The sequence below is a fragment of the Ahaetulla prasina genome, chromosome 3 (genome assembly GCF_028640845.1).
Source record: "Ahaetulla prasina isolate Xishuangbanna chromosome 3, ASM2864084v1, whole genome shotgun sequence".
In the NCBI taxonomy this organism is placed as follows: Eukaryota; Metazoa; Chordata; class Lepidosauria; order Squamata; family Colubridae; genus Ahaetulla; species Ahaetulla prasina.
This window is the reverse complement of record NC_080541.1, coordinates 229,041,159-229,069,140: the sequence shown is the minus strand read 5'-3', so window position 1 is coordinate 229,069,140 and position 27,982 is coordinate 229,041,159. Positions and strand designations below refer to the sequence as shown.

Sequence of the window (27,982 nt, the reverse complement as noted above, 5' to 3'; positions counted from 1 at the left end):
TTATTTTACATACAATAAATCCAGATGATTTTTTTTATTATTATATTTTTGCAGGAGCACTTTTACATTCCTAGACAAGAGAGGCTATTACAGAGATACAAGCTTTAAATCCATGGACAGAAAAAGAACCATTGACAAGTGTTCTTTTATGTACAGATAAAACAGTAGTCGGTTAGGTACAGTCCTAGGAAGGAAACATTGCTTGCAGAAAACAGTAGCACTTCTCATATCCCGTCAAGTCTCGCTGGAACCAAGAGACTTACACACAGGTAAGGAACCCAGCGAATTAATTTTCCATTCATTGCAGGCATCTCCAACCTTGGCAACTTTTAGGACTTGTGGACTTAGACTTCCAAAATTCTCTAGCCAGCATCATGATGCAGGCTGGGAAATTCTGAGAGTCGAAGTCCACAAGTCTTAAAGTTGCCAAGGTTGGAGAATTTCGCTGTATTGGTTTAGCATGGTACCAACGTTTAATATTCACAGCATGGCATGGGATATGAAGAAACAATTCAAACATACTTAGGGATACCAAGTCAGGAAGGGCTGCCTTAAATAACAAGGCACTAGCTGACGCCGTGGCTTATTAAAACATTTCCAAAGGGGGGGTGCCAGCTTCAGAAAACACCCTAAGAAAGACAGTAAGTGAAAGGTTAAGATGGAGAAAAGTTTTAGGCGAGGGAAAAACGGGGACTCCAATTGTTCAAAGTGTCTCAAGTCAGAAATGCAGCCATTAGGGGAACAGTTAAATGCTCCCTGCTTCTTGTTTCCGCTGAATTCTTGCCAAGCAAGTTGGGGCGGGGGGTAGGGTAGGGTGGGGTGGGGGCTCTGATCAGACCTTGGTCTCTTGCCCTGCCCTGTTCACAATCAAAAGCAACAGGCACGTGGCTTCATCATTGCATACTTTTATTATCATCTTTGGATTTGTTACTGAACGTCCGCCAGCCAATTTTTATTAATTACAAAGGGAATTAGCCCCACAAAATAGGACATGTACTTGGCAGAATAACAGCATCTGTTTCATACGATTCTAAAAAACCCTCGCCCAATAAATGCCCCTCTGATCCACGGTCGTTCCAGAAACATACTTGGCCAAATTCAACAGCAGAAGGTTTGGGGAACAATGCTGGGCCTCCTGAGGCACCATGCCAGCAGAATGCCTCTCAGGGTGTCCTTATATGGGGGGGGGACACAGGATGGATGAGACCGTGGAATTCTTACGCCGCCCCCCCCACCCACCAAAGAGGAGTGACTCAAGAAGGTGTAACAAGGAAACAAAGACGACCCTTTATGCTTAAGAGTATGCCTTGAGATTAGTTAGACGTACATGCTTATACAGATGAAAAACATGGATGTGAAAAACATTCGGAGAAGGAGCTGATGAGAATATATTCACAGTTAAGACCGTCGACATAAAAACAAAACAAAAACACACAACTGAACTTGCAATGTGCAACCATGTTAAATATACAAACCAAACTATAAAACAATACAAGGGGGGTGGGGGAGGCAGGACACACAGTCTTTAGCCATTGGACCCCCTACCCCTTTCAGCAGCATTTCACTTTCCACATCCACTGCTTGGTATCTATTATTAACTAGGAATTTCGGAGCGAAAGAGGACAGGAGTTGGAATAAGACACGTGGAGACTTGCCCTGGGAATCCCCCCTCTCAAAGATGGCTCTGATTTAATGCGAGGAGGATAATATTGAGAGGACAACAGAAGGTCTAATTTCTCCCGGGGAGGGAAACTGGAGACAAGAAAGCAAGGTCAGGGAAGCTACAGTGGAAGACATAGAAGCATCGGTCGCCAGGTTGTAGAGCAGAGGTCCCCCAAACCTGGCAGCTTTAAGGCTTGTGGACTTCAACTCCCAGAATTCTCCAGCCAGCATAGCATAGCTGGCTGGAGAATTCTGAAAGTTGAAGTCCACAAGTCTTAAAGCTGCCAAGTTTAGGGACCCCTGTTGTAGAGAATGAGATGGAGAGGAGAGGAAGGTGAGATGTGGGCGACTGTTAGACCAGGTAGCCTCTGCTGGCCTTCGTGGCCGAGGTCTCCAGGAATCCCCCTGGAACCTTTTTAAACCCACCCCACCCTGTAAACAAGCCAAGGATTGAAGGAACTTCCTACCTTCTATTGCCAAAAAAAGAAGAAGAAGAAAACGGGAGAGTGGGTTTTGCAACCTTCCCCACTTTGCATTTGTACCGAAAGCTCTTTCGGGCTGTCTTTCGATCTCGCCTCTTTTTCCCCAATTCGGAGGCGTTTTCAATCCAACCCTCACCCCTCCAGTCCTTCCATTGGAAAAGGGAGTGGGGGGGGGAGGAAAGTCATCATGGCTAGCAAAAAAAAAAAAAATCCGTCTGGTCACTTCTCAACCTTGTTCTCGGGCATCATCGAGGTGACTGCAGCGAGATTTGCCTTCCGCTCCGAGGACGGAGGACGAGAGAAAGACCGTAAAAGGAGGAGAGAAGGCCACGGAGGGGAGGAGGGCAGGGGGATACCCCCCCACACCCCACCCCACGCTTCTCTTGGCTTCTAACACACACTAATGTAACTCATGCATTTCTGATTTCCTAACTAAAGGCTCCTTCGCCTTCAACCGCGGTGCCCAAGGAACAAATCGTTCCTTCGCGCAGGCGAGAGGCAGCCCTCGTAAACCTGTCCTACCAAGGTGCAGAATGGGGCTGCTGTTTTCCTCTCAAAAGAAGGCCGCCTTCTGGACTCTGGCCTCTTTTAAAGTCCTAGCCCCCCTTTGCAGGTTGTTAACGTGCCTCTGCGTTTACGGCCAAATAGGAGCCCCGCCCTCAAGCAGCAGCCACGGGCTTACTTGGGGACCAGCCCGCGAGACTGGGGGTAGAGCTGAGAGCTGGAGGCGCTGGAGGGGGAACCGCCAGACTTCCTTCCGGTTTTAGGCCTGAAGAATACAAAATAAGAGGAGCATGAAGGGGCAACTTTACAAATAAAAATCATGGTGCGTTGACGGGCATAGAACAAAACAAAGGCGACAAATCATGATCTAAAATTGTATTTTTACAAAGAATTTCATTTGTTGTATACGTGTGGCTAACAAAAGTTACTGGGTTTGTGCCTTTGCAAAGATCTTGCTTGGATCGTTACATTTTAAAAGTCTTTTGTATCCCGCCTTCATTATTTTTATACATAACAAGTTGGAGAATATATCTAAATCCTCCTCCCTCCTCCTATTTTTTCCTACAACAATCCTGTGAGGGGGGTTGGCCTGAGAGTTAGTTACTGGCCCAAAGTCAGCTGGCTTTCACGCCTAAGGCGGGATTAGAACTCACTGTCTCCTGGTGATTGGTCCAAAGTCACTCATCCAGCTTTCCTATCTATGGTGGGACTAGAACTCACAGGCTCCTGGTTATTGGCCCAAAGTCACCCAGCCACTTTAATGCTTAAGGCAGAACTAGAACTGCCCATCTCCTGGTGATTGGCCCAAAGTCACCCAGCCGACTTTCATATATAACGTGGAACTAGAACTCACTGTCTCCCAGTTTCTAGGCCAGCACAAAAACTACTAGACCAAACTGACACATTTTTTTAAACCAATATTCAAAGATGTGTGGATTTCAATCCCAGAATTCAACTCTTAGTCCTGAGAGTTGAAGTCCACACATCTTCAAGTTGGCAAGACTGAGTAGTAACACTGGGTTGCGTCTACACAAATCTTCCTTTATTGACCACATTTACCGAGCGCGCTAGGCTTTCTCTATGTCTTCTATTTCAGAAATTCCTGCATCTCTAGCAGATACTTTTTTTATATAGAAATATCTCCCCCCAATTAAGGGGACTGGAAGCCAGCCAATTCAGCCCCCCAACTTCTCAGACCTACAAAATAATAGTGGATTAAAATAACCAGCTCACCGGGATTTAGATTTCTTGTTTGACGTACTCTCAAAAGTAGACGCGTCCACTTGGATCTCATCTTCATCTTGCAAAGCGGCTTCTAGAGCTGCCTGGACTTTGGGGGCGATGGCCGGGCCCTCGTAATCCCGCGTGGTCCGACTGGGCATATCCAGTTCCAGCAGGACAATGTTTTCTGCCTAAAGAGTCCAAATTCAGCAGAGCTCAATACTTCATTATTTCAACGGTGTGATGTCCTGTTCCTTAAACTTCTTGTTCATTTTTTTTTCTAGGTTTGTTTTTGAAAATATTTTTCTTTATTTTGGGTTTATTGTTGTCTTTTGGAAGCCATGCCAAGATCCAACATTGGGGCAGCTTATAACTGATAATTAAATGTGAGACAATTAATAATAATAATAATAATAATAATGTTTTAATTTGTATACCGCCCTTCTCCCGAAGGACTCAGGGCGGTGAACAGGCAAATAAAATACAAACAGAAACATACACAATAATTAAAACAACCCTTAAAAAACTGATTCAATAAAGGCCTTAGATCGGAGTCCCACAAGAATCTTCTCAACTCATGGTTAGCACCTGCTAGGAATTCGATAAGGATCCTGAGAATTTAAGGATAGCAATAGCACTTAGACTTACATGCCACTTCACAGTGTTTTCCAGCTCTCTCTAAGTAGTTTACAGTCAGCGTATTTCCCCCAACAATCTGGGTCCTCATTTTACTGACCTCGGAAGGACGGAAGGCTGAGTCGACCTTGAACCTGATGAGATTCGAATTGCCAAACTGCTGGCAGCCGGCACTCAGCATAAGTAGTCTACAGTACAGGTGGTCCTTGACTTAGAATTCGTTTAGTGACCGTTTGGAGTTACAACGGCAATGAAAAAAGTGACTTATGACCATTTTTCATATGATCATTCCAGCATCCCCTTTGTCACCTGAGTTACATTCAGATGCTTGGCAATTGGTTCAGTTATGATGCTTGCAGTGTCCCGGAATCATGTGATCATATTTTGCGATCTTCCGACAAGCAAAGTCAATGGGGAAGACAGATTCACTTAATGACCGTGTTACTAATTTAAGAACTGCAGTGATTCACTTAAGAAATGTGGCAAGAAAAGTACCTGAGGTCTGAAAAGTTGGTGACCTCTGCTCTATTTAGTATATCATATATACAGACAGGAGGTTGAATGACTAGCCTTGTGGTGCGACCAGAACAATCTGGAACTGAGCACACTCAAAACCGTAGAAATGGTGGTAGATTTTAGGAGAAACCCTTCCGTACTTCCACCTCTCACAATACAGTACCAACAGTAGAAACCTTTAAATTTCTAGGTTCTACCATATTGCAAGATCTAAAATGGACAGCTAACATCAAAAACGTCATTAAAAAAGGACAACAAAGAATGTTCTTTCTGCGCCAACTCAGTAAGCTCAAACTGCCCAAGGAGCTGCTGATCCAGTTCTACAGAGGAATTATTGAGTCTGTCATTTGCACCTCTATAACTGTCTGGTTCGGTTCTGCAACCCAACAAGAAAAACACAGACTTCAGAGGATAATTAGAACTGCAGAAAAAATAATTGCTACCAACCTGCCTTCCATTGAGGACCTGTATACTGCACGAATCAAGAAGAGGGCCGTGAAAATATTTGCAGATCCCTCACATCCTGGACCTAAACTGTTTCAACTCCTACCCTCAAAACGACGCTATAGAGCCCTGCACACCAGAACAACTAGACACAAGAACAGTTTCTTCCCCAACGCCATCACTCTACTAAACAAATAATTCCCTCCACACTGTCAAACTATTCATTAAGTCTGCACTACTATTAATCTCATCGTTCGTATCACCCATCTCCTCCCACTTATGACTGTATGACTAACCTTGTTGCTGATATCCTTAAGATTTATATTTATAAATACTTAATAAGTTTTTTATGTTTCCCTATGACTATCATTAAGTACCTTAGAATTCTTGATGAAGGTATCTTTTCTTTTATGTCCACTGAGAGCCTATGCGCCAAGACAAATTCCTTGTGTGTCCAATCATACTTGGCCAATAAAGAATTCTATTCTATTCTTTCAGTGATGTTGTAACTTTGAATGATCACTAAGTGAACTTTCGTAAGTAGAGGAGTACTTGTACTCTTCACACAGTTGCAGGCCACGGAGGATGCTGGAGACCAGTGATCTCCACAGATAAATCACTTTTTTTTTAATAGGACGTGAGGGCCTGTCTGTCTACTGAAAGCACACCTTTCTCAGGTGAGGCAGCGGCTGGCTCTTCTGGTACTTATTTTTTGCATTGCTCCTTATTTTTATTCCAGATCTTTCCCCCACCCAAAAAAATAGTCTGAGCTCACCCTGTACCGAGCTTCTGGACGGACCATCATGGACATCCTTGCGTGCTGACTCAGGGGTCTCTTGTACCCCACAGCGGACACCGGCCTTCTCATCATCTGTTGGTTCCTGGATTGGGGAAGGGAACAGGTCAAATACACAACACTCCCACGGTTTATAACACACACACACACACATGAATCTCTGACCACTATGAAGTCAATCATTTGTCTGAAATGTTATAGGGCAGTGATGGCAAACTCTTTAGACACAGACTGACCTAACTATGCACGCTTGCATGCCGAAACTGAAAGGTAGGTATGTGCGTGCAAACATGTACATGTGCCTACATGTGCATGCACATGTACTGACATGTGCTGTTGTGCCTCGCCCACCCTCCTCTCCGCAGCCGGGCCCCTCCCATCTCCTGCTATCTGAGCCAGAGACTGATAGTAAAGAAGAATGGCCTGGCATGCCTCCAGCCCCCAGCCTTGGCACCATGCCCGGACAGACTGAGCAAACAGACCTCCCTCCTACAGCGTGTGAGCACGAAGCCAGCCACATGCTAGAATTGCCGGCAGCAGATCAGGAGGACGGAAAGTCACAGTGGACGGATCCCCGCTTCCGGAGAATGGAGAGGCGACGTCAGCACAAGGAAGGGAGGGGCAGGCCTGGATAAGTGCTGAGTCATGGAACCACACCCCATGGCCTATATAAAGGATCTGCTTTTTGGCATTCCTTGAGTCAGGCAAAGTCTCATCTGGTTGCTGAAGTCACACCTTGGATTCCTGCCTGCCCTGAGAACTCTTGACAGGAATTTGGCAAAGCTGCAGAGGCTTCGTGGCCACGCTGGATACAGACTTCCCAGACCCGGCAGTCAGAGGAGGAGTGGGACACGACATGTGTCGACATGCGCATGCATGTGCCAAGATGCCTGCATGCACAGTAGAGCCCCAAAGACCAGCAGGCTGGTGTTAGGTGGGGCATCTCAACACCGGCAGCGTGGCAAGAGGTCAGATCTTTTTCTTTCGTGAGCTTCTTTTCTGTCGTTTGCAGGGAAACAGAAGCTCAAGAAAGAAACGCCACGGAGATCTGACCTGGGGCGTTGGCGCGCGTGCCAGCAGAGAGGGCGCTGTGTGCCACCTCTGGCATGGGTGCCATAAGTCCGCCAACATGGGTTAAGCCATGTCTAAGCAGGGGGGTGGATTAGAAGACCTCCAAGGTCCCTTCCAACTCTGGTCTTCTGTTCTGTCTACTTCTCAATGTCCCCATCTCTATGTAGGTAGTCCTCGACTTACAACCATTCATTTAGTGGCCATTCAAAGTTACAATGCAACTGAGAAAAGTGATCGAGGACCGTTTTTCACACTTACGACCGTTGAAGTAATCCCACAAAATTCAGACACTTGGCAACCAGTTCATATTTATGACGGTCGCAATGTCCCGGGGTCAGATGATCCCTTTTTGTGACCTTCTGGCCAGCAAAGTCAATGGAGGAAACCAGATTCACTTAACAGCTGCAGTGATTCGTTTAATAACTGTGGCAAGAAGTGTCCTAAAATGAGGCAAACCCTCATTTAACGGCCTCACTTATCAACAGAAATTGTGGGTCAGTTGTGGTCCCAAGTGGAGGACTACCTGTTATGTCCTTTTTCTTTTTAAGCATCCTGTTAGGCTCAGGGTACGAGAAGCAGACCAACACCAGAAAGGAGAATAACCACTAAGAATAAACGTTTAAACCTCAGGAGCTGCAGAATTCAGTTTGACACCTTGGCATTTGCTTAATTATTGCCTCAGAAGAGATTGTAAAATCAGGCTGGTCGTCCCCCGGGGGGACCCAATTTGCATATAAGTTATGATCAGGATGGGCAAGCGCTTTTATTTAACATCAAAAGGTTGCAGATTCACCTTGCTGGCTCTCAAAAGCAGAGACTCAGCCAAGGAATATCATGCCTCAAACGTGGAGATCAGAGTTAAAAGCTATAGCACAGGTAGTCCTCGGCTTACGGCCACAATTGAGCCCAAAATTTCCATTGCTAAAGCAAAACAGTTAAGTGAGTTTCCCCCCCCCCCATTTTACAATCTTTCTTGCCAAAGTTGTTAAGCGAAACACTGCAGCTGTGAAGTGAGTAACACGGTCGTTAAGTGAATCTGGTTTCCCGTCGTCATGGTTTTGCTTGTCAGAAGGTCATAAAAGGGGGACATGTGACATCGCCCCCCTCCCTCCCCGGGACATTGCAACTGTCCTAAATTGCCAAGTCAGCTGGCAAGCGTGTGGATTTTGATCACGTGACCACCGGGATCCTGCAATGGTCGTAAGTGTGAAAAATGGCCACAAGTCACTTCTTCCAGTGCCGTTGTAACTTTGAACGGTCACTAAGTGAACTGTTGTAATTCAAGGACTTCGAGAGCAGCGATTTGGCAACAGTTGGGACAACAACACCTGTGCGTAGATGTACCATTCTGTCATTAACTCGAGTCTTTAGCGTTGACTTAGACCCGACAAAACGCAGGTAATCCTTGATTTACGACCACAACTGAGTCCAACATTCACATTGCTAAGTGAGACATTTGTTAAGTGAGCTTTGCCCCATTTTATGCCTTTTCTTGCCACTGTCGTTAAGTGAATCATTGCAGTTGTTAAGTGAATCTGGTTCCCCCACTGACTTTATCAGACAGTCGCAAAAAGGGATCGCGTGACCCTCCCAGACACTGCAACCGTCGTAAGTATCAGTCAGTTGCCGAGCGCCTGAATGACCGCGGGGAATGCTGTAAGTGTGAAAAATGGCCGTAGGTCATGTTTTTCAGCGCCACTGTAACTTTGAACGGTCACTAAACGAACTGTGGTAAGTCGAGGACTACCTGTAGGTCAAACTGGACGTGTCCCTCAACCCTCAAAGGGAAAGATGACTCACTCCAGTCGGGTGATGGGGTGAAGCTTCCACTGATCTTCCTCCTCGTCAAAGAAGGATCTGTTCATGATCTTGTTCTTCTCTTCCAAAGGAATGAAGTTCTCGATGATCAGGTGCCTGTGTGAGATCAGCAAAGGAGAAAGGGAGACCCAGAAGGTCTTTTCCTTGCGGGATTCCATCCTCCAGGTCGCTCAGGTAAAATAAGTTCCTTCTCGGCTCTGGGACACCTGACCACCAAGTTCCTCCCATCCCATGTTCTAAGAACACGGGTGCGGATCTATGGCCCCTTTATGACTTATGGACTTCAACTCCCAGAATTCCTGGGGCAGCCATGGAAACTATGGCCCCTTTATGACTTATGGACTTCAACTCCCAGAATTCCTGGGGCAGCCATGGTAACTATGGCCCCTTTATGACTTATGGACTTCAACTCCCAGAATTCCTGGGGCAGCAATGGTAACTATGGCCCCTTTATGACTTATGGACTTCAACTCCCAGAATTCCTGGGGCAGCCATGGAAACTATGGCCCCTTTATGACTTACGGACTTCAACTCCCAGAATTCCTGGGGCAGCCATGGAAACTATGGCCCCTTTATGACTTACGGACTTCAACTCCCAGAATTCCTGGGGCAGCCATGGTACCTTATGGCCCCTTTATGACTTATGGACTTCAATTCCCAGAATTCCTGGGGCAGCAATGGTAACTATGGCCCCTTTATGACTTATGGACTTCAATTCCCAGAATTCCTGGGGCAGCCATGGAAACTATGGCCCCTTTATGACTTATGGACTTCAACTCCCAGAATTCCTGGGGCAGCCATGGTAACTATGGCCCCTTTATGACTTATGGACTTCAATTCCCAGAATTCCTGGGGCAGCAATGGTAACTATGGCCCCTTTATGACTTATGGACTTCAACTCCCAGAATTAATAAATAAACTTACTTTTACCGCTTTTCCCCACTGCCGGAAGGTCCCTTCCCTATTAGGGGACCCTTCTGCCCATAAGTGAGATTGGAAAGGCCCTTTAATGGTGGGGTGCAGCCTCCATTCCCCAAATTCCCAGCCCCAGGGCCCACCGTGGAAAGATGTGGCAGGCACCCTAATGGACCTCAAGCCCCTTCCCCAAATCCAACAGAACCAAGTTAATGCCATCAGTAAATCTCAGCCACGACTCTAGAGCAGCCCTGGGCAACTCTGGCCACTTTACCACCCGTGGACTTCAAGTCCCAGAATTCCTGAGCCAGTCCACAAGTCATAAAGGGGCCATAACCAGTATGGATGCCTCAGGAATTCTGGGAGTTGAAATCCACAAGTCATAAAGGGACCATAGTTCCCCACCTCTATTCTAGATGTTAAACAGCACTACATGGTTAGTTGGAACCTACTTCAGCTTGAGCTCCCGGGTGAGCTCGTTCTGGGTTTGTTCCAGTTCTTGTCTCTCTTTGATGTGCTCCTCCTGCAGGTCGTGGATTTCGGCCTTCACCGCTTGCAGCTTAGAAAACAGCTGGAAGACAGGAAAGAGAGTTGTACAGTGAGGCATGGACAAGGCTACCTTTGCAGAAAAGATTCTGTACGTGCAGTGGTTAGAATGCAGTATTGCAGGCTGACTCTTGCCAGCTGCCAGCAGTTCAATCCTGACCGTCTCAAGGTTGACTCAGCCGTCCGTCCTTCCAAGGTGGGTAAAATGAGGACCCAGATTGTTGGGGGCAATATCCTGACCCTGTAAACCGCTTAAGAGAGGGCTGTAAAAGCACTGTGAAGCGGTATATAAGTGCTAGTGCTATCATCTATCTCCAATCTACAACATGGTCCTTTCAGCAGTTCCAAGAAGGCTCCACACCCATTTGCACCACTCAGGTTATCCTGAGGACACAGAGGAACCTCCCAAGTGGCCTCAACGACCCTCTAAAAGAAATGCAAATGACCAGCTGCCTGCAAGAAGTAGAAATCCTTCCATTCCCCCCACCCATCCAGCCAGAGCTGAAGAAGCTTCTTGGATGAGAAGCGAAAAGTCTTCAAAAGAAAAAGCGAGAAAGTCCTGTTGCCTCTTGAAAAAGCACCTTTTTTTTCAGGGGTCCTTGGTGTTCTGTCAAACTAGATAAATATCAGTGCTAAAAAAGAGTGGGGTAAGATGGTATATAAACCTCACACTCTCTGTCACTGACGGTGTAACCTAGTTGGGTAATGAAATGTCCACAAGAAAACAAGCTCAGAGAGCTTTAACAACCCCAGAGTATTTCTTCTCCTCCTTTTCCACCTCCCATACAAATATTCTCCTTTATTCATGTCACCTTTTTCAGTTTCTTAGTTTTGATGTCCACTTCCTGCTGTAAGGAGCTATAGGTCTCCTTCAGCTCCAAGGTCTCTTCATCCCGACTTTCCATTTGCTGTTGGATTTCTCGTTCCCGTCGTTTCTGTAGGACACGACAGATATTCATTTAAAGCTTTTCAATTCACCACTCTCTACATTTCTGCTCTTGTTAGAGAACCATTCAGAGGGGACGCTCAACTTGGCGGAAGAATTAACTCATTTCCTAAGAGGGGACTTACAGCCTCTTTATCCCAAAGTAAATATCGATGAATTAAAGTTATGAAGCCCACAAAAGCTTCAGAAACCCGTTTAATAGTATCGGCTCACGTTCTAACTTTAAAAAATGTTAATTGCGGATTCTCAAAATATAATGACTGATGATACAGTAGAGAAATTTGAATCAGATGAAAAAAACTGGAAAGAAGCAAAGATGGATGGCTGTTTGAGATGACCGCGATTTATGGTGGTTTTTGCTGGAAACCGGTGTTTACTTCCAGTTTCCAACCAAAAAACGCCCCCTGGCAGGGGTGAAATCTAAATTTTTCCCCTACCTGTTCTGTGCGCGTGGCTTAATTGTTGGGCATGGCTTGGTGGTCAGGTGACTGAATGGGCATGGTCAATAATAATAAATAATAAAAATAATAAAGTATACAAAACTTGGCAGGCACTGGTCTACCTTCTTTAAAAATAGAGGCCCCGGTCTACCAATTGCCTTTTACTGAGAGACCCCGGTTTACCAAGTGCCTTTTTTTGTGGCAGGCACCGGTTTACCGTCTTTAAAAATAGAGGTCCCAGTCTACTAGCCGCCTACACCGCTGATCAGCTGTAGTGCGGCCCTTTGAAGTGCGCGGCAGTCATTTAAGGCTGTTTGCAGCTATATCACCACCGAGAGCTTCAGGGACAGAGAAAAGGAACAGCGAGGCGTGGGCAGTGGGCAGGGATTTTTGCTACCGGTTCTCCGAACTACCTGCTCCCATCGCTACCGGATCATGCGATCCGGTCCGAACCGGGAACATTTCAACCCTGCCTCCTGGGTATAATGGGGTTCCCTTAAAACGACCACCGTTTTCGCTTAATGACCACGGTGTTCATTTAACCACAAAAAAACAAAAACAAAAAAGGCAATAAAATCAGATCACATGAGGATCTGTTTAACGGCCGCAATAAGTTACGACTGTAATTTCTGGCTCAGTTATGGTTGTAAGCTGGGAACCACTGTACTTTTCATGCCTGTGAAAGGCATTTGCTTGGGAAATGTTCTCAGGGGCCTTTGTCCAGGTAGTAGGAAAGAGGTTATGTTGCATTTGCAGGTGAAGAGCAAAATAAAGGTATGGAAAAAGGAGCAATTCTGTCCTTTTCTCACCTGCTCAGCGATCTCCTGCCGTTTCTGCTCTAGGATTTTCTGCTGCTCGTTTGTGTGATCCACGATGTTCTTTCCCCCAACAAGCAGCTTGCTCTCCATTGCCTTAAAAAGTACAAAAATTAAGGGATGCAGGGGGGAGAAATTTCATAAAATTAGAACACTGCGGATACCAACCTTGCCTTACAACTGTAATTCCAGTCAATTTAAAAGTTTAAAGAAAAAAAAATATATTCTTCACGCAATGTACACCTGGCTGAAGTTAGCCAAAATGAGAAATCAGAGTCAATCGATAACGCTAAGCCGTTATCGGGCCTCTGGTGGCTCAGGCTGCTAAGTCAATTATTACAATTGTTTGTGTATACTGTTGTGACAAAAAGAAATAAAAAAAAAAGTCTGTCTGTTATTAACACAGCTGCTTGCAATTACTGCAGGTTCAAGTCCCACCAGGCCCAAGGTTGACTCAGCCTTCCATCCTTTATAAGGTAGGTAAAATGAGGACCCAGATTGTTGAGGGCAATAAAAGTTGACTTTGTATATAATATACAAATGGATGAAGACTATTGCTTAACACAATGTAAGCCGCCCTGAGTCTGCGGAGAAGGGCGGGATATAAATGCAAATAAAAAAAAAAAAAAGCCGGACACATTGAGCTCCATTACCAATTAACAATCAATTACAATATTTGCTAGAAATGCAGCAAGTAACCTGCCCTTCACTGCATTCGGGTTGTTTTATTTATCGATTTAGAAAGTTTATACAGCCGCTTACTCGCTCGCAGCGACTCTAGGCGGCTTACAAACAATAAAAAAACAGAGAATAGGAAAAAAATAAAAAATAAAAACAAAAATAATGAGAAACGCCCAGGCACCCACCCAACGACGACAACACACGGAAAAATAAGTCAGTTGTTGTGGTTGTTATTATTATCTTTTTGCAGATGCAATAATGTTTTGATGGATGGGTCATAAACATCCCCTCAATATAATAAGAGTAATTTTCACACCTTTGTTTCTGCCTATCACAAGGGTTTGCTCTTAACACTGTATGCATATGCGTATATCAGTCTGGAATTTTCTGAATGCACACAAAAGTACAGGTAGCCTTCCACTTACAATAGTTCACTTTGTGACCGTTCAAAGTTATGACGTCACGGAAAAAAGTGAGTTAGAGCCATTTTTCACAGTCACGTCTATTGCAGTATCCTTGGGGGGTCACATGATCTGAATTCAGCCGCTTGGCAACTGACTCATACTTATGACGGTCGCCATGTCCCTGGGGTCATGTGATCCGCTTTGGCGACCATCCGACAAGCAAAGTCAACGAGGAAAGCCAGATTCACTTAACAACCCTGGGACTCACTGAACAACTGCAATGAATCACTTAACAAACGTGGCAAGGAAAGTCGTAAAACGGGGAAAAACTCAACAAGCGTTTCACTTAACAACATAAATTTTGGGCTCAATTGTGGTCATAAATTGAGGATTACCTGTACGTTTTTTTGTCTTTTTTTAATGAGCCCGTAATCCCTTACATCGGGGTGGAGTCGGGGCACCTGAATGGAGTGGAATGTTTACTGGCCGGATGCCCTTCCTGTCACCTATGCAGAGTTCGCAGCAGATAATTATTCACTGTGCCCAGAGAGAGAAATATCTGCTGCTACCTAGGATTGAACTCACAGCCTCCTGATTGTGAGGCAAGAGCTCCACCTCCAGGCCACTCTGAGGATTTACCTGCAGATGTTCTGATCGACGTAAATACATTGTTCGGTAGAAAAGGCATCTTACCTTGATTTTGGCACCCAGCTTTTCAGCCGCCTCTTTCTCCCGTCTCAGGTCTTCCATCTTCTTCTCCTTCTCTTTCAGGAGCCTCATCTTGTCCTCGGCAACCAAGCTGTGGTCCTCCAGGATGGCCTTCTTCTCGATCTCCAGCTTCTCTTGCTGCTCTTTCCAGTAGTCATCTTTGTCCGCCCCTTCCTCTTCTTCCCCTTCCTCTTCCTCCTCCTCTTCTTCCTCTTCCTCCTCCTCCTCGCCCATGCCGCCGTCTCTCCTCCTCTCCTTCTTCTTCCTCTTGACGATGGACCTTTTCTCCAGCTGGGCCTTCAGACGAGCAATTTCTTCTTGGAATTCCCTCAGGAGAGCGTCTTTGGGGTCTTCGTTGACCCTTGGCTTGTTCTTGATGTTCTTGGCACGGTTGGCGTATCTCAAGGTGGTCAAGGTCTCCTCCACGTTGTAGGAGGCAGGGCCAATGTTGGCGACCATCACGGTCTTAGCGTTGCCCCCCAAGGAATCCTGGAGCAGTCGGGTCAGCTTGGAGTCCCTGTAGGGAATGTGGGTGCTTTTGCCATCCACGAGGGCAGAGATGACGTTGCCCAAGGCGGAGAGAGAGAGGTTGATCTTGGTGGCTTCTTTCAACCTCTCCCCCTGGGCTCCGGTCTTGGATTGGCGCTCGCTGCCCGCGAGATCCACCAGATTCAACTTCCCGACCCGTATGTGGTTCTCCCCGTCGAGCCCCACCTCGCTGCATTCGATGGTGATGACAAAAATGGCGTGGGAACGGGAACTGTGCTCGTTCATGTTGGTGGCGCCCACCGAACGATTCTGGTTCCCGACGTTCATGACGTGTTCGATTTCTTTCACACTTTTGGTGACAAACGACGAGAGATCCTTGACGTAGATTCCCGTATCGGGCCTCTCCTTCAGCTCCAGCCTCTTGGATTGGTCCTTGGAGAGTAAGTCTCTGATTTCTTCTTGGTAGATCTCCAAGTAGGAAGCCCTCACCAGATACTGCTGGTTCTGAGACCGGGAAATGTGGGTGAAGATGTGGTCGAATGAGTTGGGGATGACCCCTCTTTTCTCAACGTCTCCACGCACGCCTTCCATGGTGTACGTTTTCCCCGTCCCGGTTTGCCCATAAGCAAAAATGGTCCCATTGAACCCCTGGAGAACCGAGTCCACCAACGGCCGGAAAGTCTCATCATAAAGCTCAAACTGTTTGGAGCTCCAGTCATAAACGGCATCGAAGGTGAAGGTCTTTGGAAGTTCATGAGATGTTCCCTTGGGGTTCTTCACAGAGACCTGCCCCAATTTCACGTCCACTTCCACCACCTGGTCATAGGAGGCTACCTTCTCTTTGCTGTTCATGGGCCGGCATCGTACGACAACTCTGACCGACTCCGAGCACTTTAACTTCAACATGACCACGGATTGGCGCGGGGGCCAAATGAACAGAGGACGGAATCAGGAAGACCCAAGGATTCTTCTAATCCTAGAAAGAATGTAGTACAAGAACAGAATATAAGGGTAAGGCAGCACAATGGTTAGCACAGCAAGCAGAAGTTCCTATCCTACCATATTAACACTTAACATCCTTGATCAGGGATGTCAAAACTTGGCAACTTTTAAGAGTTGGGGACTTTTAACTCCTCAAATTCCCTAGCCAGCCGAGTTGCAGCCGGTGGGAAATCGTCATAGCCTGCCAGGAGTTCGATCCTGACCGGCTCAAAGTTGACTCAGCCCCTTCCATCCTTCCAAGGTCGGTAAAATGAGGACCCGGATTGTTGGGGGCAAGATGCAAATAATGCTGAGACTGTCAACCGACTGGTGAATGCTATGCAAGTAGTCCTCGACTTACAACAGTTCATTTAGTGACAGTTCAAAGTTACAACGGCACCAAAACATGATTGAAATTCAGACCCTTGGCATCTGGGTCATATTTATGACGGTCGCAGTGTCCTGTGGTCCCGTGATGCCCTTTTGCGATTTTCTAAGTCAATGGGGAAGCCAAATTCACTTAACAACCATATTGCTATCTTAACAATTGCAGTGATGGGTTGAACAACTGTGGCAAGAAAGGTTGTAAAATGGAACAAAATTCACTTAACTAATTCTGTTTTACTTTTTTTTTTATTTACATTTATATCCCGCCCTTCTCCGAAGACTCAGGGCGGCTTACAATGTATAAGGCAATAGTCTCATTCTATTTGTATATTTACAAAGTCAACTTATTGCCCCCCCAACAATCTGGGTCCTTATTTTACCTACCTTATAAAGGATGGAAGGCTGAGTCAATCTACTTACCGTGTTTCCCCAAAAATAAGACCCTGTCTTATATTTTTTTGAACCCTGAAATAAGCGCTTGGCCTTATTTTCGGGAAGCTCTTATTATTTTGGGGCGCATTGAGCAAGAATGGGGCTCCTCTTGCCGTCTTATCTGATTTCTAGCTCTGTCTCCCTAACCCTAACCAGAGGAAATGGCGGGGAACGGCTGTGCATGCGTTTAAATATTTTCAAGGAGGGCTTATTTTTGGGGAGGGACTTATTTTAGCTCATGCACTCAAAAGCCCAATTGGGCTTATTATCAGGTGATGTCTTATTTTCAGGGAAACAGGTTAGCAACACAACGTTTGGTCTCAATTAGGGTCGTAACTCAAGGACTGCCTGTAAAACACCATGGAGCAGAATATAAGTCTAAGTACGATGGCCCCAGACTCACACCTGCCGCAATGGAACAGCTTAGAATAGGCTATAAAAAAATACTATAAAAAAGATGTTGAGACTCTGGAAGAAGTGCAGAGGAGAGCAACCAGGATGATGAGGGGACTGGAGGCTCAAACATACGAAGAACAGTTGCAGGAACTGGGCCTGGCTAGTCTGGTGAAGAGAAGGACCAGGGGAGACAGGACAGCATCTTCCAATACTTGAGGGGCTGCCACAGAGAGGAGGGGGTCAAGCTATTCTCCAAGGCACCTGAAGGGCAGACAAGGAACAATGGATGGAAACTGAACAAGGAGAGATTCAACCTGTAAATAAGGAGGAATTTTCTGACAGTGAGAACAATCAACCCATGGAACAGAAGTTGAATTCAGAAGTTGTGGGAGCTTCATCTCTGGAAGCTTTCAAGAAGAGACCGGACTGCCATCTGTCAGAAATGGTGTAGGGTCTCCTGCTTGGGTGGGGTGGGGGGTTGGACTAGATGACCTACAAGGTCCCTTCCAACTCTTGTTAATCTGTATCTGTAGGCTGGCAAAGGCTGTTATTGCCAGAGGAACCACACTGACTCACACCTTAGCCTCCTCTGAAAGCGTGAATTTGTCGAGCCATCGTTTTACCATCGGGTCATCCGCACAGAGCTTAATCTAGGGCAGGTCCCACCAGGATTTTACCCTGGCAGCCCTCTGCACCGCAGACCTCATTATTCCGATGAAAACGGAATCGGCGGGGCTCCTGGTCCCCGCTTGGACATCTTTCCTGCTATTCTCATCCGCCAGGGATGAAATGGAAAGATCAGAGGGCGGTGTGTGAGTTATTAGAGATTCCTTACATCCTTCAAGGAGAAAGTGTTAAAATTGAGCAATTTTTAGATTTAAGATGAAGCTTGCCTTGGAGCAGAACTCCATCTGGGTGACCTTGTCACGTCTCCCGTAGTTTTCTTGGCTGCAAAACCAGCTGCTGTGCTATTATTGGGTTCTCCCAGGACACAATCTTTCAAGGTCCTACTTCTAGCCTACATCTGGACAGATCTCTGGCCCAAACCAGACCTATTTTTGGTTTCTTAAGTCAGGGAAGGCGAGTCAGACACGACTACCCCGAAGTGGGCCAAGTCTTGACTCCCCTTCGTCCTTGGGGGTGTGGGAAATCTTTAGACCTCAGCCCTCTGCAATCTCCTGTTCTCCAGAAATGTTTATGTCTTTGTGTTTCATTAATTCCCATAGAGGGGCAGAATGGAAGCGATGGCCGATGCATCACCCGCGTCCTCGTCTTGACTACCGCAATGCGCTCTACCTGGGTCTGCCCTGGAAAACGATCTGGAGGCGTCAATGGGTTAAAAATGCAGTCCTGCGTCAAGTGTAAATTTGCACCCGTGTCACCTCTCTTGCGGGAACCGCATTGGCTACCGATTTGCTTCGGGATCCAACTCAACGTGCTGGTTGTCACTTTCAAAGCCCTCCATGGCCTGGGGGTAAGTTATTTAAAGGACCATCCTTTCCCAATTACATCTACCAGGCCTACTAGAGTGGAGAGGCAGGGGATGTTATGGGTCCCCTCTTCTTAAAGAGGTCCATCTGCTGGGACCAAGGAGAAGGGCTTTCTCCGTGGTGGCTCCCTCCCTGTTATTTGAAGGACCATCTTTTCCCAGTAACATCTACCAGGCCCACCAGAGTGGGAAGGAAGGAGATGTTATTGTTGTGGCCTGTTGGCCACCGGCTCCTCCAGCAGCCAAATCAGAGGAGGAGGAGGAGGAGGAGGAGGAGGCGTGGGAGTCAGGGTCAGCATCAAGGCAACCTGAGAGCTCTGAGGGGGGAGGGGGACGAGGTAATGGAGCTGGCAGAGAGAGAGAGAGGCGGAGTCTGGGCCGTCCATCAGTCCTCAGATGGAGAGTCAACAGCCGCCAGGTCTGGAGGCAGCTGATGAGGAAGAGGAGGAACAGCTGGGTCCAGTGCCTGATGCACGGATGCGCAGAAGGCAGAGGAGAGGAGAGCAGTGGAAATCTATAGGCCGGTCCTTGGGACGGAAGAGCCATTGCTGCTAGCGAAGCCGCATCCGAGCTCTGGGGATAAAAGGCAGGGGATGGAGATGAATAGGTGTGGCAGACAACTATTCATCTCCCCTGCCAGACAGACTTGTTAGCCTGCGGTGAGAGAGAAACGTTTTGCCAGGGCTGCTGGCACTCCTAATAAAGGAATCGTTGATTCAACTACAGAGGGTTTGTTGTGTTTGGGGAGCTGGGTCAGAACAGTTATGGGTCCCCTCTTTTAAGGATGTCCATCTGCTGGGACCAAGGAGAAGGGCCTTTTCCGTGGTGGCTCCCTCCCTGTTACTGGAAGGACCATCTTTTCCCAATTACATCCACCAGGCCCACCAGAGAGGCAGGGGATAGGACAAGCCCCCCACCCCCCGCTCTGCTCAGGACGTCCATCTGGTGAAACCAAGAAGGGCCTTCTTCGTGGTGGCTCCCTCCCTGTGGAACATCATCCCTGCAGAGACAAGCTCGTCCCTTACCTTGACCCACTTCCAAAAGGCCCTGAAGACCAGATTTTGCCGGTGGGCCTGGGGACCCCAGGGGGGATTTGGCACCCATCAGCTGATTGCTTTGATCAGTGTCACCAGGGGTGGGTGGGGTTTAGTGGGCTTTGTCTTCTGTAAGCCGCCAGTCCCCGAGAATGAATTGGGCGGCCATATGTACATTTTCTTAATAAATGAATCTAGAGAGCTGCCATAACCAAACGTTGAGAAGTCAGCAAGTTAAAGAAAGAATACCCTGACAGCCTTTCGAGAAAGAGATGCTGACAAGGAGATGTTTTTTTGCAGTACCAAATAAACATATTCTGCTGAGGATGGTCTGCACTATCGTCCAGGACAGGGGTCTCCAACCTTGGCAACTTTAAGCCTGGAGGACTTCAACTCCCAGAATTCCCCAGCCAGCTTTGCTGGCTGGGGGATTAATAATAATAATAATAATAATAATAATTTAATTTTTATACCGCCCTTCTCCCGAAGGACTCAGGGCGGTGAACAGGCAGATAAAAAATAATACAATACATTACAATAAAAACACTATTTAAAAACCTCATTCGATATAGCCTAAATTTAAAATACAGTACAAAATAAAAACAAACCCCAATAAAATCCATGTTTAAAAAACCCTATTTAAGCCAGTCCTGCTCGGAAGAATAGATACGTCTTCAGCTCGCGGCGAAAGGTCCGGAGGTCAGGAAGTTGTCGAAGTCCTGGGGGAAGCTCATTCCAGAGGGTAGGTGCCCCCACAGAGAAGGCTCTCCCTCTGGGGGTCGCCAGCCTACACTGTTTGGCTGACGGCACCCTGAGAAGACCCTGAGAAGACCCTCTCTATGGGAGCGTACCGGTCGGTGGGAGGCATGTGGTAACAGAAGGCGGTCCCGAAGATATCCCGGTCCTATGCCATGGAGCGCTTTAAAGGTGGTAACCACCTTCTGGGAGTCGAAGTCCTCCAGGCTTAAAGTTGCCAAGTTGGAGACCCCTGCTCCAGGAGGATAACATGCTCCCCCCCACCCCGATATCCCTGCAAACGGGCCTCGTGCAGGAACTCCGTGCTAGCCTGCCACAAATGTTTTAGAAAATGCTGTCCAGAAACAACACTTCATCTTATGGAAGCTGATGCCATCTGGCCCAGGTCCCAAAAACGGATTCTAATCCATTAACTGGAAGCTCCAGGTTGCATTTGCAACTGGCTTGCCGGTCGAAAATACACGGAAGGCTGTTCGAATCTTGCTTTCTTGGAATCGGAGGATGACGTCGTGTCTAAGCGAAATGAAGGTGGGCAGTTCAACGCTCAGCTAATTGCTTATGGGAGAAACGAAGGAGAGTTAATTCTTTTTCATTGGTCGGCAAAGGGTGTGGGAGGGAGGGGGTGCATTGAGGGATTGACTTTACTGCCATTCTGGTCACTTCAACAAGGGGCCGCGGTGCCAGGGGCTCTCTGGGTTCAAAGAAAGAGTATCTCGCTATATCGACATGTCAGGTATCCACACGTGTAATTCAGGCAAAGTCTCTGCGTCACGTCATCATCACCTGTGCTCTTCTTTTAATAATAAATCCATCTCATTAAGTTGTGATTTCTGCTCTCATCGGATTCCCCATTTTATTTTTAAACTACTTTTAATCCACCTCTAGGGGGAAGACAGGAAACCCACACAACTATGACCTTGCCTAGAGTAGAGAATATAGAATGGAATGGAATGGAATGGAATGGAATAGGGAAGGGAAGGGAAGGGAAGGGAAGGGAAGGGAAGGGAAGAGAATAGAATAGAATAGAATAGAATAAATGGAATGGAATAGAATAGAATAGAATAGAATAGAATAGAATAGAATAGAATAGAATAGAATGGAATGGAATAGAATAGAATAGAATAGATGGAATGGAATGGAATGGAATGGAATGGAATGGAATGGAATGGAATGGAATGGAATGGAATGGAATAGAATAAGGAAGAGTAGAGTGGAGTGGACTAGAATGGAACAGAACAGAACGGAATAGGAATAGGAATAGGCAGCCCCATTTTATTTTTGTTCATTTGATCTAACTCTTTCTCAAATTTCATTCTTTCCAACTGGGGAATAATCCAAGCAATAGAAATAACGGATATGCATCAGGGGAATGTTATGTTTTGGCTATTTGGTGTTTTTTTTAAAAAAATGGTATAAAAATGTTTCAGAGTACTTCAAAAATGCAAGAGATTTACAATCCATATCACACGGGAAGAAATCGTATTCTGAGCTTGTTCAAAAGGCATAGCTTGTTCTAAATCAGGGTTTCCCAACCTCCATGACTAAGACGTGTGGACTTCAACTCCCAGAATTCCCCAGGCGGCCTGGGAATTCTGGGAATTGAAATCTACACATCTTAAACCCAAAGGTGCTTTTTTTTTTTTTAAAGGCAACTGGACTTTCTTTTGTTTTCCCTTGAAGAAGTTTCACTTCTCATCTAAGATGTTCTAAGTTAGAACTGGAAAAGCTTCTTGGATGAGAAGTGAAACGTTTTCAAGGAAAAACCAGGGAAAGTCCAGTTGCCTTTTGGAAAAAGCAACTTTGGACAACCATGAACCTGAGAATCACCAGAGACACACATTTTAACATAACATAACATAACATAACATAACAACAGAGTTGGAAGGGACCTTGGAGACCTTCTAGTCCAACCCCCTGCCCAGGCAGGAACCCTACACCATCTCAGTCAGATGGTTATCCAACATTTTCTTAAAAATTTCCAGTGTTGGAGCATTCACAACTTCTGCAGGCAAGTCGTTCCACTGATTAATTGTTCTAACTGTCAGGAAATTTCTCCTTAGTTCTAAGTTGCTTCTTTCCTTGATCAGTTTCCACCCATTGCTTCTTGTTCTACCCTCAGGTGCTTTGGAGAACAGCCTGACTCCCTCTTCTTTGTGGCAACCCCTGAGATATTGGAACACAGCTATCATGTCTCCCCTAGTCCTTCTTTTTATTAAACTAGACATACCCAGTTCCTGCAATCGTTCTTCATATGTTTTAGCCTCCAGTCCCCTAATCATCTTTGTTGCTCTTCTCTGCACTCTTTCTAGAGCCTCAACGTCTTTTTTACATCGTGGCGACCAAAACTGGATGCAATATTCCAAGTGTGGCCTTACCAAGGCATTATAAAGTGGCACTAGCACTTTACGTGATCTTGATTCTATCCCTCTGTTTATGCAGCCCAAAACTGTGTTGGCTTTTTAGCAGCTGCTGCACACTGCTGGCTCATATCTAAATGGTTATCCACTAGGACTCCAAGATCTCTCTCACAGGTACTACTATTGAGACAGACAAGACAGACAGAGATCGATACATAGATACTTAGATAGATGAAAGATAAGCAAGCAGAGAGAGAGAGAGAGAGAGAGATAAGATAGACAGACACAGACATAGACAGACATGGATGGATGGAGATGGATAGATGATAGAAAGAGGTTATTTATTTATTTATTTATTTATTTATTATATTTGTATACTGCCCTTCTCCCGAAGGACTCAGGGCGGTTCACAGCCAATAAAAACAAAATACATATAATACAAATTAAAAACAGTATTCCCTTTGCAGAGAGAACAGAGACAGAACCAGAGAGACAGATAGTCAGACGGAGATCAAGGACCTGAAAATTGCTAACTTCATCTCAGATAAAAATAATAATAAACTGGCAAAATGCAAGAGAGCCAGAGAAGGCTTTTGACTGATACCAGGAATAACATCCGCTTGATATATACCGGTATATAAAGCTTTTCATTAATCCGGGTAGAAAGATCCCACAGCTAAATCCCATTTGTTCTAAGACAAAGCTGGTTTCGTCTGAAAAGCCTACTCTCGACGAAAATGCAACATGTTGGTCCCCCCACCCAATAAAACTCAACACAAATTAGTAAAAGGGAGTATTTCCAGTTCAGGCAACTGCTAAGCATTTACCGGCTGAAGGCAGGCATCAGATCTGCCCAAAACAGCAACAGAAAACAATTCCTTAGAAAGGACAGTGGGTCCATCTCTGTATCTCAGCCCAGCCCACCTGCCCCATGGAATTCCCTCTCCCCCTCCCCGTCTGACAGGACCCCCACCTGAACCTTTCAACTTTCTGGGAAACCCATAAAACCCAGTTCTTCCCCCAAGCATTAGGATGGGGGAGCTGAGAACAGGGTGAGAATGTGGGGTGGCATCAGGAAAGTGCTGCCAGGTTTTCTTGGGGTCTCGGTCTCTCTCTCTCTCTCTCTCTCTCTCTCTCTCTCTCTTTTTTTTTGTTTGTTTACATTTATACCCCGCCCTTCTCCGAAGACTCAGGGCGGCTTACTCTCTCTCTCTCTCTCTCTCTATCTATTGATTGTTCCTGATTGCTTATTTGTACCCTATGATTATCATTAAGTGTTGTATCATTAAGTGTTAAATTGTACCCTATGACCATCATTTGAACTAGCTTGAACGTAGTTTTTAAATTGGGATTTTTAAAAAAGGGGTTTAATTGAGGTTTTAAATTTGTATTTAAAAGTTTTAGGGCATCAATTGAATGTAACTGTCTATTCTTTTAGCTGTTTATATGTATTATATGTTTGTTGTTGTTTTTTGGCTGTGAACTGCCCTGAGTCTTTCGGGAGATGGGCGGTATACAAATATAATAAATAAATAAATAAATAAATAAATAAATAAATCATTTGTGTTCTAAATGTTGTAGCTTGATGAAGGTATCTTTTCTTTTATGTACACTGAGAGCATATGCACAAAAGACAAATTCCTTGTGTGTCCAATCACACTTGGCCAATAAAAAAATTCTATCCTATCCTATCCTATCCTATCCTATCCTATCCTATCCTATCCTATCCTATCCTATCCTATCTCCCATCTCACCTGAATGACTGATTTCTTTTTTCTTTGGTTTTTATGGCTGTACACATTGTTTTGTTCTTGGCTTACTGGCCACCCAGAATTTGTGTTTTTAAGATGGGCGGCTATGAAAAGGGAATGAATGAATGAATGAATGAATGGGTCAGCTGCGTGACTGTGCCAGTACCTGTCTTGGCCCAATCCACCTCACAGGGTGGTGGTTGTGGGAAAAAGAAAAGGCAGGAGGATTAGGGCCGTGGTAGCACAGCAGTTAGAATGCAGCATTGCAGGCTAATTCTGCCAACTGCCAGCGGTTCAACTATCACTGGCTCAAGGTTGATTCAGCCTTCTGTCCTTCCGAGGTCGATACAATGAGAACCCAGATTGTTGGGGTCAATAGGCTGACTCTGTAAAATGCTCAGAGAGGGCTGGAAAGCCCTGTGAAGCGGTATATAACTCTATTTCTTTTTTTTTTCTTTCCTTTCTTTCTTTTTCTGTCTGTCTGTCTTTCTCTCTCTCTCTATCATCATCATCACCATCATCAATCTACCATCATCAACTAGTATTCTATATCTGGTGGCACAGGGTTAAAATGCAGCATTGCAGGCCGACTCAGCCCACTGCCAGGAATTCGATCCTGACGATCCTGAGTTCAAGGTTGACTCAGCCTTCCTTCCTTCCTTCCAAGGTCGGTAAAATGAAGACCCAGGTTGTTGGGGGCAACAGGCTGACTCTCTAAACTGCTTAGAGGGCTGGAAAGCCCTGGGAAGGAGTGTATAATGTCTAAGTGCTATTGCTATTAGGCATATTCCCCATGCAAAACGCTGGGATAAAATTATGTATCGATATTTATTATTTTATCACACATTTCTGGATGGAGAACACCCCAAATCCCCCTGCTTTGTCGTTTCCCTACATCAACCTTACAAGGTAAGGTCACCCAGAAAGAGGTTTTCCTAGAGTCACCCAACATTGATTCATTCAATTGTTCATCTCACAGGCAGCCATCAATGTACAGTCTGGATTTGGCATTTTTATCCATTTTTATTTTTATGAATGAACGAAAGCCAGCTGGCTGACTTTGGGCCAGTACTTCTCAGAGCCCAACCCACCTCACAAGGTTGTCATTGTGGGGGGACACAATGCCTTCTCTTTTCCTCCTCACAATATATGGTGTGTGTGTATCGTATTGTATTGTGTATGTATGTACATATATATGCAGGTAGGTGTGTGTATGTAAGTATATATATATATCCATGTATATTATGCATGTATGTTTTTTTGTGTGTGTACGGTATATGTGTGTGTGTGTGTGTGTGTGTGTGTGTGTGTTATATACACAAGGTAGGCCTGCGCTGCTGTTTTTGTGATACACACACACATATAACCACATATTTATGTATTATTTAACCACATATTTTTAGGCAGAAACTATTATTTAACCACATATTTTCAGGCCGAGGGCACCCTGAATCCCCCTGCCTTCTCATTTCCCCACAACAACCCCACAAGGTAGGCTTACCCAGAAAGGGACTTGGCCGGCTTCAGACTCACCCAACGGGCTTCAGTCATTATCACTGCTCATCGCACAAGCTGTCCACCAACGTTCAGACTGGATTTGGCCTTTTCATCCTTTTTTAAAAATTTTTTATAAATGAACGAAAGAAAATCAGCTTGCTGACTTTGGGGCCAGTACTTCTCTCTCGGCCCGGCCTACCTCACAGGATGGTTGTTGTGGGGGGAGAACAGGAGGAGGAGGAGGAAAAAGAAGTATTAAAAGTATCTTCCCTGCCTGTGGTTATATATATTATAGTTATATATATTGAAGTTGTTTATATATATTGAAGTTGTTTATATATATATAAGTAGTTATATATATATATATTGAAATAAAGCAGGATATAAATGTAAAAAAAAACCCCACAAAAGTGGATCAGGTACTTCTCTCTCGGCCCGGCCTACCTCACAGGGTGGTTGTTGTCGGGGAGGGAAACAGGAGGAGGAGAAAGAAGTATTAAAAGTATGTTCCCTGCCTTTAGTTATATATATTATAGTTATATATATATTGAAGTTGTTTATATATATTGAAGTAGTTATATATATAGAATAGAAAAACATATCTTTTCTTTTATGTACACTGAGAGCCTATGCACCAAGACAAATTCCTTGTGTGTCCAATCACACTTGGCCAATAAAAAATTCTATTCTATTCTAGTCTATTCTATTCTATATATTGAAATAAAGCAAGATATAAATGTAAAAAAAACCCCACAAAAGTGGATCAGGTACTTCTCTTTCGGCCCGGCCTACCTCACAGGGTGGTTGTTGTCAGGTGGGGAAACAGGAGGAGGAGAAAGAAGTATTAAAAGTATCTTCCCTGCCTGTAGTTATATATATTATAGTTATATATATTGAAGTTGTTTATATATATATTGAAGTAGTTATATATATATTGAAATAAAGCAGGATATAAATGTAAAAAAAAACCCACAAAAGTGGATCAGGTACTTCTCTTTCGGCCCGGCCTACCTCACAGGGTGGTTGTTGTCGGGGAGGGAAACACGAGGAGGAGAAAGAAGTATTAAAAGTATCTTCCCTGCCTTTAGTTATATATATTGAAGTTGTTTATATATATATTGAAGTAGTTATATATATATTGAAATAAAGCAGGATATAAATGTAAAAAAAAACACCCCACAAAAGTGGATCAGGTACTTCTCTCTCGGCCCGGCCGACCTCACAGGGTGGTTGTTGTCGGGGGGGGGGACCAGGAGGAGACAGACATATTAAAAGTATCTTCCCTGCCTTTAGATAAATATAGATAAATAGATAGATAGATATAATTGAAATAAAGCGGGATGTAAATGTTAAAAAAAAAAAAAACCCACAAAAGCGGATAAAGGAACCAGATAAGAAAAAAAAAAGTGGGGGGGAGGAAAAGAGACCAGGATAGGAATGGAGGGCGAAACGCCGGGCCCGCCTTCACCGCCAAACCCTCCCCGGCCACGGCTTACCTGGCGACCGGCTGCCCCTCCGGCCATGACCGGTGCCGCCTCAGCTGCCTCACGGGGGTCGGTGGGGGCTGGGCCTGGAAGGTGGGCCTTGCGCCGCCGCGGTGCCCGATGGGGCTTGTAGTCCTCCCGTGCTGGGCCTGGGAGGGGCCCTCGCGTGCGTTCCCCCCCCCCCACCGGAGGAGACGGGCCTTTCCTCCGCCGCCGCCGCCCCGGCCAGCCTCCGATCCGGCGTGAGGCGGCCCGGTTGCCGCTGAGGCCGCCGCTCACTTCCTTGGCAACGCGGCCGCCCGCCCACAAGCCCTCACTTCCCTA

The 27,982-nt window shown here is 45.6% G+C and overlaps 1 protein-coding gene across 2 annotated transcripts; it reads right to left on the bottom strand.

Annotated features, from left to right (window-relative positions):
- On the bottom strand, nucleotides 1-27,954 carry KIF3B (kinesin family member 3B). Of its 2 annotated transcripts, none has more exons than XM_058178874.1 (9): nucleotides 27,671-27,954; nucleotides 14,591-16,070; nucleotides 12,807-12,908; nucleotides 11,424-11,546; nucleotides 10,518-10,636; nucleotides 9,133-9,246; nucleotides 6,241-6,346; nucleotides 3,882-4,060; nucleotides 1-2,913 (listed from the first exon to the last, which is right to left on the bottom strand). In XM_058178874.1, the coding sequence occupies exons 2-9, from the start codon at nucleotides 15,998-16,000 to the stop codon at nucleotides 2,823-2,825; spliced, it is 2,244 nt and encodes a 747-aa protein (XP_058034857.1). In that variant the 5' UTR covers nucleotides 16,001-16,070; nucleotides 27,671-27,954; the 3' UTR covers nucleotides 1-2,822. The 2 variants fall into 2 exon arrangements, with proteins under 2 accessions (XP_058034857.1, XP_058034859.1); XM_058178876.1 differs by lacking the exon at nucleotides 27,671-27,954 and adding an exon at nucleotides 26,179-26,275.
- Nucleotides 27,955-27,982: the final 28 nt, after the last annotated feature.